This window comes from Marmota monax, unplaced genomic scaffold (assembly GCF_021218885.2).
Source record: "Marmota monax isolate L192 unplaced genomic scaffold, Marmota_monax_Labrador192_F-V1.1 WCK01_AAM20220418_F8-fsc00107, whole genome shotgun sequence".
NCBI classification, from domain to species: Eukaryota; Metazoa; Chordata; class Mammalia; order Rodentia; family Sciuridae; genus Marmota; species Marmota monax.
This window is the reverse complement of record NW_026693761.1, coordinates 5,238,837-5,252,859: the sequence shown is the minus strand read 5'-3', so window position 1 is coordinate 5,252,859 and position 14,023 is coordinate 5,238,837. Positions and strand designations below refer to the sequence as shown.

Below are 14,023 nucleotides of genomic sequence, written 5' to 3'. Positions count from 1 at the left end.
TGTCACCTTTGCTTGTTTTTCTTCCTGTTTTCTGTGGGTGCTGGGAGTGGAGCATGGGGTGGGATAATATCAACTTCTACCCTTCTGTTTGTATTCCAGCTGTGTAAGGCATGTTCCTTTAGAGGGATCAGTGATTGCCTCCAACTCCACATCTTAATTTGCTCATTAAATGTTTGTCAAGTTTTGCTAAGTGTCAGTTCACTGTACCTGGGACACAATTTATAAGACAAAAACCTTGTGCCCAATGCACCACTGAGGGGCTCCCCATTCTCCAGAAACCTAGGCCTGCAGCCTGGGGAGCTCTCTTGTGCCTCATTTGCCAGAAGTCAAACCCCAGCCATTGTTTCTTCCCTCAACACATCATGCCACCTTACACTTCAGCTTCTGTGACCTGATCTGGTAAGGTTCCTTCCCACTGCTAGAGAAGATGATTTGAATACTTCTTGTCACCTTCATCTCCCTACTTCCTGTTTTCCTGGTTTATCCCAGTCCACCCATTTTTAGTACCTAACACTGAAGTGGGGATGTCACTACTAACCTCCTGGTCTTTCCCTCGCACACACATGGTGGATGCTGTATGTCATATTGAATCCCAGCACCTCTACTTGGCCTTGAAAGCCTCCAAATCTTTGCCAGTATTTATTTTCTGCTTCCAGAAGGCTATATAGATGCTCACCCTGTGGAGAACAACCTCTCCTGGAATGTGACCCCTTCTCATATTTGCCTCCAATCCCCATCACTCCAGGGCACAGCACAAGGGCATCTCCTCAACCTTTCCTTTCCCCAGGCTCACTCCTGTGCCCTCATCTGCTAGACCTTCTAAATGTGTGTAGAGTGAATGTGAAATCTTTTATACAGCTCTCTATTTTCCCCACTACATGAATAACTGTCTATGAATATTTATATTTTGTATCCCTCTAGGTTCTTACATACAAGTGTGCTGAATAAGTAAATAGGAGACAGGTGGACCAATTAACAGGGAAGTCCAGAAGTGAATCCCAGGATTAAAAGGAAATATGAAACTAAATATAAAAAGAAATATAAAATATCTTTGTGATATTGAAAAATGAAGAAAAATTTTCTCAAATAAATCTCCAAAGTACACAAAGCATATAGTCAAAATAAAAATTTAAAAAACAAAAGTTTGACTACAAAATTAAGCATTTTCTATTTAAGGAAAAGAAAACTTCAGATAGTTAGTAGATAGATGACAGAGACTAGCTTAATATTTTTTAATATGTTTTAGTTGTAGTTGGATACAATACATTTATTTAATTAATTTATTTATTTGTATGTGGTGCTGAGGATTGAACAAAGGGCCTCACACATGCTAGATGAATGCTCTACCGCTGAACCACAACCCCAGCCCCCATAGCTTAATATTTTTGTAAAACCTAAAACATAAAGGACAGATATCTAGAATACACAAGACACTCATTCAGGTTAAGAAGAAATGATTTTCAATAATTACTATTATAATGATTTATATGTATAGCATTTTATTTATATTAATTTATATTTTAATCTTAATAAATTGTTATGGATAGTAAATACAATAATAATATCTGCTGCATGTTTATTATTTGCCAGGCATGCTAGATCAGGATTCTGTGTTTTAATTCATTTAATATTCATAACCCTATAAGGTAGTTGCTCTTATTTATTACAGATGAGGAAATTCAGGGATAGTGACAGGAGGAAACTTGGTCAAGGTCACACAGTCAACAAATGGCAGTGCCAGGCTCCATATAACCCAGGAAGACTGGCTGTAACAATACCCTTTGCTATATGGCTCCTTTCTGTTGTACATAAAATCCATGCATAGACAGGACCTGGAAGGAGATGCTGCAATTCAGACCAGGTATTAAAACGGATCTTCAGATTCCTAATACGCAGATCAATGCCTATTTAAAGCAACAAGATCCTTCTTGATGATATCAGGTTGGCAAAAATTAAAATTAAAATTTCAGATAACACTATAACATTGGCAGTATGTGTGTGCGTGTGTGTTCTCCCTTGTCAGCCATCCTGGGATTACATTCTCAGGGAAATTCTTCCTCTGGGTGTAAGGGTTCTCTGCAAGGACTCAATGACAGTATTTCTGGTGAAAGCCAAGTGCCCAAGCCTGGGAAAATGGATGGATAGGATGCAATAGTCGATGGCTGTGGAGCAAGCAGCAGAGGTGAGCAATAAGGAGAACTAGACAGCCCTCCAGACATGGATAGGGATGAACAGTACACCACTTACATGAATTAAAAACACATCATTCACAAACAGCACTGTATAATTTTCACAGATACAGAGACACTAAAGGTATATATAAATTAGATGGGGCTCCCATAGGGCAAGGGGAACAAAGGAGCAAAAAAAAAAAAAGCGTAAAATAATCATTATGTAAAACTATACAACATGGCTGACACTGATTAATGATGATAGTATGTCATGTACTTATAAATCTGACAGTAAAATATGAAATCTGAGGTTCAAAAAAAAACTACCGAAAAGAAACCAGGTATCAATTTTAGAATAAACCATCACAACCTTATATTTAATGTTTGAGACCTCATTTTAGACAACCCATATTCTATCAATCGCTCAGAGTGGTTTCAACGAGTACATTAAATTCAGGGTAACCCAAAGGGAATTTGTTCATTTTCTTCAGTATCATGTTGGAAACATGACCTTGTCCTTTCTTAGAGAAAATCTGTGTCTGTTGGCTGTTAACCACCAATTGGCTGGCCCTGGCCACTATGCACTGGTCTTGGGGATTTGTCTCCCTCCAGGCAGCCTTCTTGTCCAAGATAAATGAAGCAACCTGGAACAAGGTGAAGCTCTATTTAGGAGCACTGGATTCTCCCACTGTCTCAGGCTCAGTCATATGACAGTGAGAGGTGAGAACTGGTTTTTCAGCCAAGACATTTTCCAAACTGAAGACAATTACCTTCAAAGAGACAAGGCATGTTGAGTGTGTTGTTCATAATCCTTGTGACTTTTTGAGCTAATGAAACACTAAAACATTTAAAAATAAATTTGAAGCATAGAGAGATGGTACAGATATCAAATTCTAAATATCCACAAGATAATTCTACTTTGTGTGCATGTTTGGATTTACTGAGAGTCTTCTCTTCAGTTTCTAGATAATGCCAAAAACAAGTGCCAATAGGAGTCAATACAAGGAAGCTTTTCATAGGTATCACTGTTGTGGCTACATACATGTGTTTGCCTGTGTGTGTGTACACATGTGAAATTTGCCTTCTCAAGCTTCAGTGTCCCCATACTTCTTAGGTGGAATTTTTGAGCATTTTGTTCTCATTGGCCTGAAATAGGTGGGCTAAAGTCACCCACTCTGTGGTATTGCAGGCTACCATTGCCTTTCCAAACATTCAGAAGATGAAGAATCAATGTGTTTTTCTTAAAGGACCTACTCAGAATAGGATTTTCCTAGAGCAGCATCAAGAAGAAGCAAACAGTATATATTATTGATGGATCAAAATGAAAAAAAAACTTCCATTTTTTTTGTTCTACTACACTTGTTATTTTAATATCTGGAGCATCCATCGAAGCTAGAATCACAAATTATTAACTGGAAGAAACCAAAAATCACTCCTCTCATTTTGAGGCTGGGAAAATAGAAACTGTGCAATAAGGATTCTTTTGCTTAAAACTGTCAAGCACACTGGGTATGTAATTGAAACCTGCCTTGCATTTCAGAGCCCTTTCCAGTCATTTCTACTGTCTTTGCTGTTAATAGACATTACTTACTGGGGTTCCAACACAGGAAAACGTAGCCTGGATAATATTCCTCATGTGGCCAGAAGGGGGTGCTAAATGTCAGCATAAGTAACTAAGCAGTCAAAACACTGCAGTTTTTAAGCCAGAAGCACAGAGTTGAAAACAAGTAGCAGGTGCAACATCACATATCTCAGTGAAGACAAGAAATTAGTCCCTAAATCATAAACAGCCCAGTAATTAGTCATGGGACAGGCTCTGGAGATTGGCTGCCTTGTTCAAATTCTTGGTGTGCTCTTTATTAGGTAGGTGACTTTATTTAGCTTTCAAAGTTATTTAATCTTTGAAAGCTTCAGTTTCATCTGCAAAATGGAGACAAGTATCACCTGTTATATACTAGCATTTTCACCACTTTAAGTGTCAATGTCTGTCACTCAGTAAAGGGTATTTGCTATCATTTAATGAATCAAGGACCAGTCTTATACAAAAGGGCATTAGTGATTAACCTAAAACTGCGAGGAGAGCTTGGTTTGGTGGCACACACCTGTAATGCCAGTGACTCAGGAGGCTGAGGCAGGAGGATCACAAGTTCGGGGCCAGCCTCAGAAACTTACCATGTCCCTAAATAACTTAGTGAGACCCTGTCTCAAAATAAAATATTTTTTAAAAAAGGGCTGGGGATGTGGCTCAGGGGCTGATGCTCTTGGGAACCAAAAACAACAACAACAACAAATAGTGCTAGAAGAAATTTCTACTACTTTTTGAGGCCCATCACTATTAACTGAATGAATACTAATACTATTCAAGAATATCTTATGCTGTTTGCTTACTGGCTTCTGAGAGTTGTTTTTAGTTTTGGAAATTTTTTTGTTTTTGTTTTGGTACTGAAATTTGAACCCAGAGGCCTTTACCACTGAGCTACATTACCCAGTCCTTGTTACTTTTTTTTTTCAATTAATTTTGAGACAGGGCCTCTATAAGTTGTCAAGGATCTTGCTAAGTTGCTGAAGCTGAAGTATAAAGAAGTATGAAGAGTTTCTGAAATCTTCCTAAAATTTTTTTTATGGTCCTTACACTTTTAGATTAAGGAAAAAAATTCTCTATATGTTCAGAAAAAAAATCTATCTATCTATCTATATATATCTATATATAAAATGAATTGTAGCTTTTGCTGTGGAGTTTATTAAACTTGAGTTTAAATCCATACCCTATTACCTGCTTCTTAACTGACCTTGAGCAAGTTAACATTTTTAAGATTCTAATTCTTTCATCTGTTAAATGTGATTGATTATATCTCCTTTGAAGTACTAAAAAAATTTAATTGTTGTAAGGATTAAATGGTACTAAAAGATAACTTATTGTTTATTTTAAAAACATAAATTGACTTAATCCTGGTACATCATAGATGATGTCCCCGGGCATGTGCTCTGATCCTCATTTACAGTGACTTTCACAAGGACACACAACCTGTAAGTGGAAGTACTGGGACTTGAGCTATCATTTCTGCCATTTCCAAAACAATATATTCTCACAGAATTGCAAGTTCTCAAGTTAAACTCTGCAAAGAGGCCCTTTCTGGCACCTCCATCCCGTGAGTGCACTGCTTATGAGATCTCACTGTTGGCTGCTCATTCCAGGGAGGTGAGGGGTGGGTTCACCAGCTGACTATTTGCAGGGAAGGGAAGTCTGTAGCATGGCAGCCACGTGGAGTGGGCAGAGGCTGGTCAAACCTGGCAGTGTCTTGATGTCCTCATGCACCTAGCAGCCCAAAGATCCTGTGGGAAATGCAGGTGGGAAGGGAAGCTTTGGTGGGACCCACTCAGTTTCCCTGAACATGGTGCCAGCCCAGCCCATTCATATGCTGACAAGAAACTTCACTGCTTTCCGAGGACCTGAAGGGCATTGTGAGTCTCATGGCATAGGGACATGAAGTGTGTCCCATCTGCCCACCTCCTCTGGCTTCCTCTCCCTCCAGTGTCAACTCCTATTTATTTCAGTCCACTATAATCAGTAATGATTTTCTTGAGTCACTGGTTCTCATTATGTCCCAGACCAGGCTGACGGGATGAAGATTCTAGTTTTGAAAACTTTTAAAAAATCTCCTATGGATATAACACATTTTATATAATTTAGCTTTATAGACACATTTATGATAAACTTACAAACTATACACATGATAATTTATTCATGAATATATATGTAATCCCTATGATCCATAGGAATAAGATGAGAGCTCTTGATACTGAGGTGTGTCCCTGTGAAGAAGCTCACTATAAATACTAGTGACCTGGTTCACTGTGGTCTCAAAATAATATAGAAGGAATACACATCCTCTTAGACATAATAAGCTCATAGGGAACTTAATAATCGTAATAATTCAAGGTAAATTGACTCCCACATTATTGCTAGGTAACATCTCATAGCAGGCTGAATAATAAAGATAACCAATAGTCTGTAGGTTATTCTCCCCAAAGCAGTAAATTTTTGTACAATTCTATCATAATAGTAATTCTGATCTCTTTATATGTGATCCTCCTTCCTCAGCTTCCTGAGCTACTGGGATTACAGGCATGTACCACCATGCATGGCTTAATAGTGATTAAATGAATTCAATGTATGGTTTCTACTGAATGTTTCTCCCCTTCACACCACTGTAAAGTTGAAAAATCATAAGTTGAATCATCATATTGCAACTGTATGTATTGTTGCAAATCATACAGATATTTATTTATACATATGAATTATAATTATATATAATACATATTTCTAGCTTTTTTCCCTCTTTATAGAGATTCTATCTATCTATCTATCTATCTATCTATCTATCTATCTATCTATCATTGACTCTTTTACCACAATAATGTAGTGTAATGTCCCCAGACAGTGCCCCAAAACATCATTCATTTATTAGTTCTCACAAGCCCATGGGTATGCTAGGCTGTGTTTCTATCTGGGCTAGGCTCAGCTGATCTTGGGTGGACTTGGGCAAATGTTGGTCAGCTGCTGGGTCTGCTGCTGGGGGGGGGGGGGCTGGCTGGTCAAGGATGCTGGGCTGGAATGAGGCAATTTTGCTATACAGGATGCTTCATTTCCAGCAGGCTAGCCCAGGCGTGTTCTCATGACAATGATGGAAATACAAGAACTAGCAGGAGCACATTAGGTTTCTTGAATGCTAGCTTTAGAACTAGAACCCACAACCTCTGCACACATTAAAAAAAATGGGGAAATAGGGGCTGGGGTTGTGGCTCAGTGGTAGAGCGCTTGCCTAGCACATGTGAGGCACTGGGTTCAATTCTCAACACCACATATAAACAAATAAATAAGTAAAGTTTCATTAATAACTAGTAAAAATATTTTTACATGGGGAAATAAGCAAATAACCCTTAAATTTACACATAGAATTAGCCTGATGATAAAGGAGTTTATTAGAGAAAAAACATTTTAAGATGGTCATCACATGAGTTGAACAAGCATTAAAGGTAAAAAAGAAACCAGGTGGGGCTGGGATTGTGGTTCAGCAGTAGAGTGTTCACCTAGCTCGTGCGAGGCCCGGGGTTCAATCCTCAGCACCACATAAAAATAAAATAAAGATATTGTGTACAACTACAACTAAAAAATAAATATATTTTTAAAAAGAAACCAGGTATATATTGATTCCCCATAACTGTCATTCAAGCATTTGGTCAAAGAGCATTTTAATACACCTTAGATAAGGCAGAATCTTTATCTAAGATTCTGATGATGCATGATATAACCAATTTGAAGACTGCATCTTTTGTAAATAGAACTAGTGAATGTTTTTTCGTTTGTTTGCTTTTTAATGGGGAAATAAAACTGTACCTCTTGATAAAAGGAGCTGCAAACTCAAATTGTCAAGAGTTCCAGTTCTGGAAAATTTGTAGAGAGCCCAATCTGTTCTTCACTGGACACAACTCTAAATCTTTAATCTTAGAACTCTGGACAATAAATGGTAGGAAGTCAGTTGGAGAAGGAAAGCAGAGAGGAATGCACCACTCAACCAAAGTTTCTCATTTATTTTATTTTTTATTTCATTTTTTTAAGAGACAACCTGAAACACAGGAGAGAGTGAGGAAAGAGCAAGAGGTTCTTGGTGGGCGGGAGCACCCTGCTTTCTGCTTTGAGTTTGTACTCATTCTCTCCCAGTTTCTGGGGAATGCCAGTGACTAGATGGGGGCTAGAATGGACCTTAAAATCTAGGTCAGTGACCTTCTCTGACCAGGGATCTTGTAGTCCTGAGAGAGAATCCTGGTGGCTTTTGCTCTTTCTTCATCCTTTCACTGCTTGGCCCAGGATACCAACCCTTTGTAGGAGAGGCACAGTGCAGCAGTTTATAGAACCCCACCTATGTGGCCAGGGGATTGAAGACCCCCACAGATCAGCAAGTGCTGTAGAGATGGCAGAGAAGAGGGAGATTAAGAAAGAAATCCCATGCAATGATATTCAGGGTCCTGAGTTACCCCCAAGTTGTGTATGCCTAAGTATGACCCTAAATAGCCTACCAAAGGCTTTGCAGGATTAGAGCCCTGCAGGGTTTCTAGAGTGGTCTCTGGGTAGCACACACATAGGACAGATCTGAGTAGCACTGCAAAGGCTTGTAAAGGGAACCGAATGGAACCACCCATCTGAAGCTTGTAGGGACTTGCAATACCATGTTGGATCAATTTCCTGCTAGCCTAAAACCTTAATATTCTGCATATATGTAAATAATGTGTAGTGCCTTGCAACATAGTATTCAAAATATGCAAGATATAAACCACAATTACTCAGCACACAGTGAACCAGAAAACTCTCTGTATCTCACACTGGAAAAGTCAACACACAGATGCCAATTCTGAGAGGACACATGGGTTGGAAGAATAAATAGTTTAAGATAGCCATCATGACCCATGACCATGAAAGAAATGGAAAGACAGGAAGCTAGATAAAGATAGGAAGTAGATAAATGCAAGAGATAAAGGGAGAAATAGAGAAAGATCATAGAAACAGGTAGATCGAGACAAAAATAAGAAACAGATGTGTAGAAATGGAAATGTAGAACAGATAAAAAGTGACAGTAAGAAACTGAAGAGATAGAGAATAAGACCTGGAAGGAAGATAGGAAAATATAAAAGAATGGGCAGTAATAGGAAATATAAAAAAGAAAAAGTATGTGAACCTAGAGATGGAAGATGGATATAAAGGGTAAGAGAGATCAATGGGAAGACAGAGAAGCAGAAGGGTAGAGAGAGAAATAGGACCAGCATGTGTGGTCAAGCTGGAGAGCAATTCATGACTCCATACTTTGGGGTTGTGTCATGGTAGTTTTCTAATTTTAGTATCTTTTTCTACACTTACTGGTTGTAATACTTCCATAAAGAAGTATGTTGAAGCTGGGCATAGTGGCACATGCCTGTAATCCCAGTGGCTCCGGAGGCTGAGTCAGGAGGACTGAGAGTTCAAAGCCAGCCTCAGCAACAATGAGGTACTAAGCAATTCAGTGAGACCCTGTCTCTAATTAAAATACAAAATAGGGATAGGGATGTGGCTCAGTGGTTAAGTGCCCCTGAGTTCAGTCCCTAAAAAGTACAGTTATTACTTTTTCTTTGCATTTCTGTGTTCAGAATAATGTTGCCTCTGGAGATGCCTATCATTTTTCAACTCTGATAGTTTTATTGGTGAATTCTTGTGTTTTAAAATATTTGTATCCTTAAAATTTTTGTGTAGGCATCTTTAGTCCTTACCGTGTCTCGTTTATGTCCAATCAGGCACACTACAGTTGGCTTCATTGTCCTTGCTCTTGACCTCAGTAGTCTTTAATTGCATCTCTGCTTTCAGATAAACAAGACATCCTGGCTTTATTTTGTATAATCAAGTCCCAGTCTTGGCCTCACCATTTCTCAACTCAGCCCTAATGCTTTGAGTGAGAATTAATTTCTAGATACATCAATAAAAATGCTAGAAGTGCTCATTGCTTCTGGGATTGATATTACTTTCAATATATTTTATAGTGGATCATTAAAAAGAAGTTATTTCTTAGAGAAAATTGATTTAAATTATAGATAGTAAGGTTTTTACTAAAATTTTTTATGTTTCACATTTGTACTTTTCTCTTGCAATGAAATGTTGATTTCTAACAGTGCCAACCAAAGCACATAAAAATACAAATAAAAATATAAATATAAACAATACTGTGATTACTAACAATGCTCAGTCTAGAAGACGTTGCTTAAAATTCTTGCTTATTTGCATTCCTTCTTTTGTTTAGGATATTCAAGTAAAATTCAATTTTAAATAATTCTACTGTATATGTTTATTCCATCTTTACTGTAAAGGTAATTCCATTTCTTTCAGTTTATATTTTTGAATTCTTAAAATTCATTTTATTTTTCTTCTTAATGTATTTGTTTTATATAGGTAAGACAATTACATGAATCTAAAGTCAAACTTATAAGACAAGATCCATTTTGAGTTTTTACGTCTCTCCTAGATTCCTGTTCCCTTTCCTCACATTATAGTAAGAATATTCTTATTAGTTTTATTGAATATTTTAACTTTTTCTAATATAGTCAAACAATACCTGTCTCCTTACAAGAAGCAAATCTTTTATTTACCATATGTGTAGGGTATATTACTTCTATTTGAATTTGGTATTTATATTTTGGTTCTGGAATATTCAGTTTTTATACATTTTAATCATTATTTTATTTGATAGCATTTGGGTTTCATGCTTCACTTGAAAAGCAGCCCCCAAAGTAAGGTTATGCAGAACGATACCCATACTATTCTTCTAATGTTTTTATTCAGTCATTATTTAGTATTTGTATCATTGATCCTGCTGCAATTTTTAAATAACAATTACACAGAAGTAGTAGGAGCAGTACTAGTAATGGTGTTAGTAGTGTTAATATTAGTAAATGCTAATTATGGACCCTCTTTCTCTGATAGTCACTGTGCTAAGCACTCTGCATATATGATTTCATTTAATCTTTACCAAAAGCCTGTTGAGGGTTCAAGTATTGCTGGACTTAACAGCTGAGAAATTGAGGGGTTTATTGGCTTTTCTAGTTATAAAATCTGAAGTGGTAGGGAATTGGAATCAGTGTTTGAAATCCAGCACAGTGGTTCAAAAAAAGAGTGATTGGTAAATTCTGTTTGCATTTCATCTACAATGGGAGCTAGCGTTACTTCACAAGTTTAATGGCCATTTTACATTTATTCTTTAATGAATTGCCATTTTATACCCCTTGCCCATATTTTTCTTCTGGAGTATTATTTTTACTGTTTGTAAGAGGTTTCGTAAACATTTTAGATATATTAAGATTTTTTCCTAACAAATGTGTTGAAAAAACTTGATAATGTATTTTTGTTAACTTTGGGTGACTAGAAATTTAAATGATACTTGTAAAAAAAATCTACAATTTTTTCCTTACAGTTTTTGCTTTTGGTGTAAGGTTTAGGGAAGCCTTGTCTCACTTGTGATTTATATGTAAATTTACCAATATTAAATTTTAATGCATTATGTGCTTTCAGTTTTATTACACCTAAATCTCTATTTGTAAGGTAGCAATTCAATAGTACTTGTTTCCATATAGTGAGCCAATTTACAAAAAGAATTTATTCTTCCCTGCTGAACTGAATGTACAACTTTATCATAGGTTGAAATGTTACATATGTGGACCTCTTTCTACATTTTAACTTATATAGTTCTCTTATAATTTTTTTCTCCTCCTCCTCCTTCTCCTTCTCTCCTTCCCCTCCTTCTCCTCCTTCTTGTTTATTTATAGTACTGAGGATTGAACTCAGGGTGCTGTACCTCTGAGCTATATCCCCAGTTCTTGGCTATTTTTTATTTATTTTGAGGCAAGGACTTACCAAGTTGCTCAAGCCAGCCTTGAACTTGCTCTTCTTCTGCCTCCACCTCCTGAGTAACTGGTATTACAGATGTGTAACACCATACCAGACTGAGTTAATTTCATTTATGACTTTTTTGTTTTAAGACTCTTCTTTCCACTCTGGTGTGTTGATAGTATTCTCCTTTCTCATCTACAAACCATGAGTCTTGTATCCCAGCAAGGACTTTCTAGGCTCTGAGGCTCTAGAGCTTACCAGGGCCTGCAAGGTTGTCCTTCATGTGACCTGGAGCCCTCTGCTTTCTGGGCTGCTCGCCTGCAGGCTCATTTCTCTGTACTTTGCGGTCCTGCAGGTCAAAAGGAGACCAACCAGAGGCCCCTATCTTTCTAGATTCTCAGATGTCACAGTCATGGAAAACAAATTACCTGAGAGAGGCTAGAACAATGACTGATAGTGACATTGTCCTACAATTTAAACACATATACAGATATATTGGTGGGTCAACATCTGTGTATGCACAACTTAAATTCTATCCTTATTTTCTTATGTTTTGATCATCTATCCATCAATCAATCCAAATCGATTGAAGATATCACTACACTTTCTGAGAGTAGATTTGCCAAATAAAATATAGGATACCCAGATATGTTTGAATTTCAGATAAAAATTATTTTTAGTTTAACTCCAAATATTTTGTGAAATATATATTTACACACACACACACACACACTGATTTAATTTAAACTGAATTACCCACCTGATCTCTGAGGAGACTTTTTATAATACTTGAGGATTACCAGCAAATTAAAATAAATAGATTATTGTATACAAAGACACAATCATCATCATTTTTTGAGGAGTGTCATTTGCAGCTGACATCGTTGATCCCAGTCTCTTTTAATAAGGTAGATTCAAGACTCATCAGATTTGCATTTGGTGGTTGCCCCCAAATATATTTTACAAATATTAAGTGGAAGTAGTCAGGGCCATGATGAAAAAGTTTCATCTCAGGACAAGATGAAGGCAGCAGCATTAATATTGAAACTGAATTTCAGGGACATGTTCTTGTTTCCATAGGCGAACAGAGAAGTTTCATCCAGGGCTCTGCCTCCCACCACATTTGCACCCAGTCTCCTTATCTCTAAGCAATCCAGGCTCCTAGCTTCTCCTCTGCAGAGGGCCTGCCTTTAGTGACCACAGAGTGGTGCTAGAGAAGTGGGCAGAAACAGAGAGGCAGGGGCTCCTCCCAGAACCACCCCTTCTGGGTAAACAGCTGGGTTGTCTTCTCAGGCAGCCCCTCCGTTACTTCTCCCTGCCTGTGACTCAGTCCGGAGGATCAGCTCCAGGTCACTGTTGGAAGGATCACTTCCATTTTGAGTAGGATTTGAGTTTTGAAAGGTTTTTCTTCTCGTCTTATCATCTGGTCCTTTTCCTTGCAAGCCCCAGGGAAGAAGGCATGCTGTGGGCTCTAGCCCTACTTCTAGCCATCCTGCCTCCTGGTAAGTATGTGGCACAGATGATCATGGGGCGTAGTTTTCCCCAAAAGAAGCCACAACAAAGAATTCCATTACCTCTTTGTCATTAATTTTTATTGTTACCATTTCAGGCAGTCAAACATCTTCCAGTTTGGAAGGGAGAATGATGTCACTCAAGAGAACAACTGGGTCCACTGCAGTAATTACTTGTGATTTTGCTGAAGAAAGAAATTTCATCCACTGGTACCAACTCAAGGAGGGGAAGGCCCCACAACACCTTCTCTACCATGATTTTTACAATTCCAAGATTGTGATGGACTCAGGACTCGATCCAGTGAAATACCATGTGTATGAAGGCACAGGCCAGAGATCTAAATTCATAGTGCGAAATCTGGAAGAGAGTGATTCTGCTGAGTATTACTGTGCTTACTGGAGTGCCTGTCACAGTGATTCAAATCTGCTCTGTACAGTACACAAAATGTTACTTGTGGCTGCACATGAGACACAAAAAAGACCAGCCTCCATCTCACTTCCTGCTGCCGGCCTCACTGTTTGCTGAACAAAGTGAAACTCTGAGACCAAAATCTAACCCCAAAATGTATGTGCTACTCCCCTCTCATTAGCTTTATCCTGATAGAAATCATATCCACAGGACATTCTACTATCACCAAAACTTGGCCAAGTAATCTGGTTGACAGCATCATTTCTTTCAGCTCTTCCAGGGACTGATGGCGTCCCATTCAATTTGCTGTCTAGGATAGACAAGGTCACCTAGGGTTGATAGATTATGGGAGACATTTAGGAGACCATTATAGTTTAGGTTTAGGGGACCATTATATTTGTATTTAATCATTTATCCAATCATCATCTCTGGATAATGGCTGGGAATGATGCTCATAACCTTACTTAAGTTTATAAGTCATAAGGTGATGATAAATTTGGGTTTCATGAATACTTCATGCTGATGG

General features: G+C 37.9%; 1 gene segment (V, D, J or C); it reads left to right on the top strand.

Annotated features, from left to right (window-relative positions):
- Positions 1-12,871: 12,871 nt before the first annotated feature.
- On the top strand, positions 12,872-13,614 carry LOC131424806 (T cell receptor gamma variable 8-like). The segment is given in 2 exon segments: positions 12,872-13,079; positions 13,187-13,614. Coding segments are annotated over 2 exon segments (471 nt in total).
- Positions 13,615-14,023: the final 409 nt, after the last annotated feature.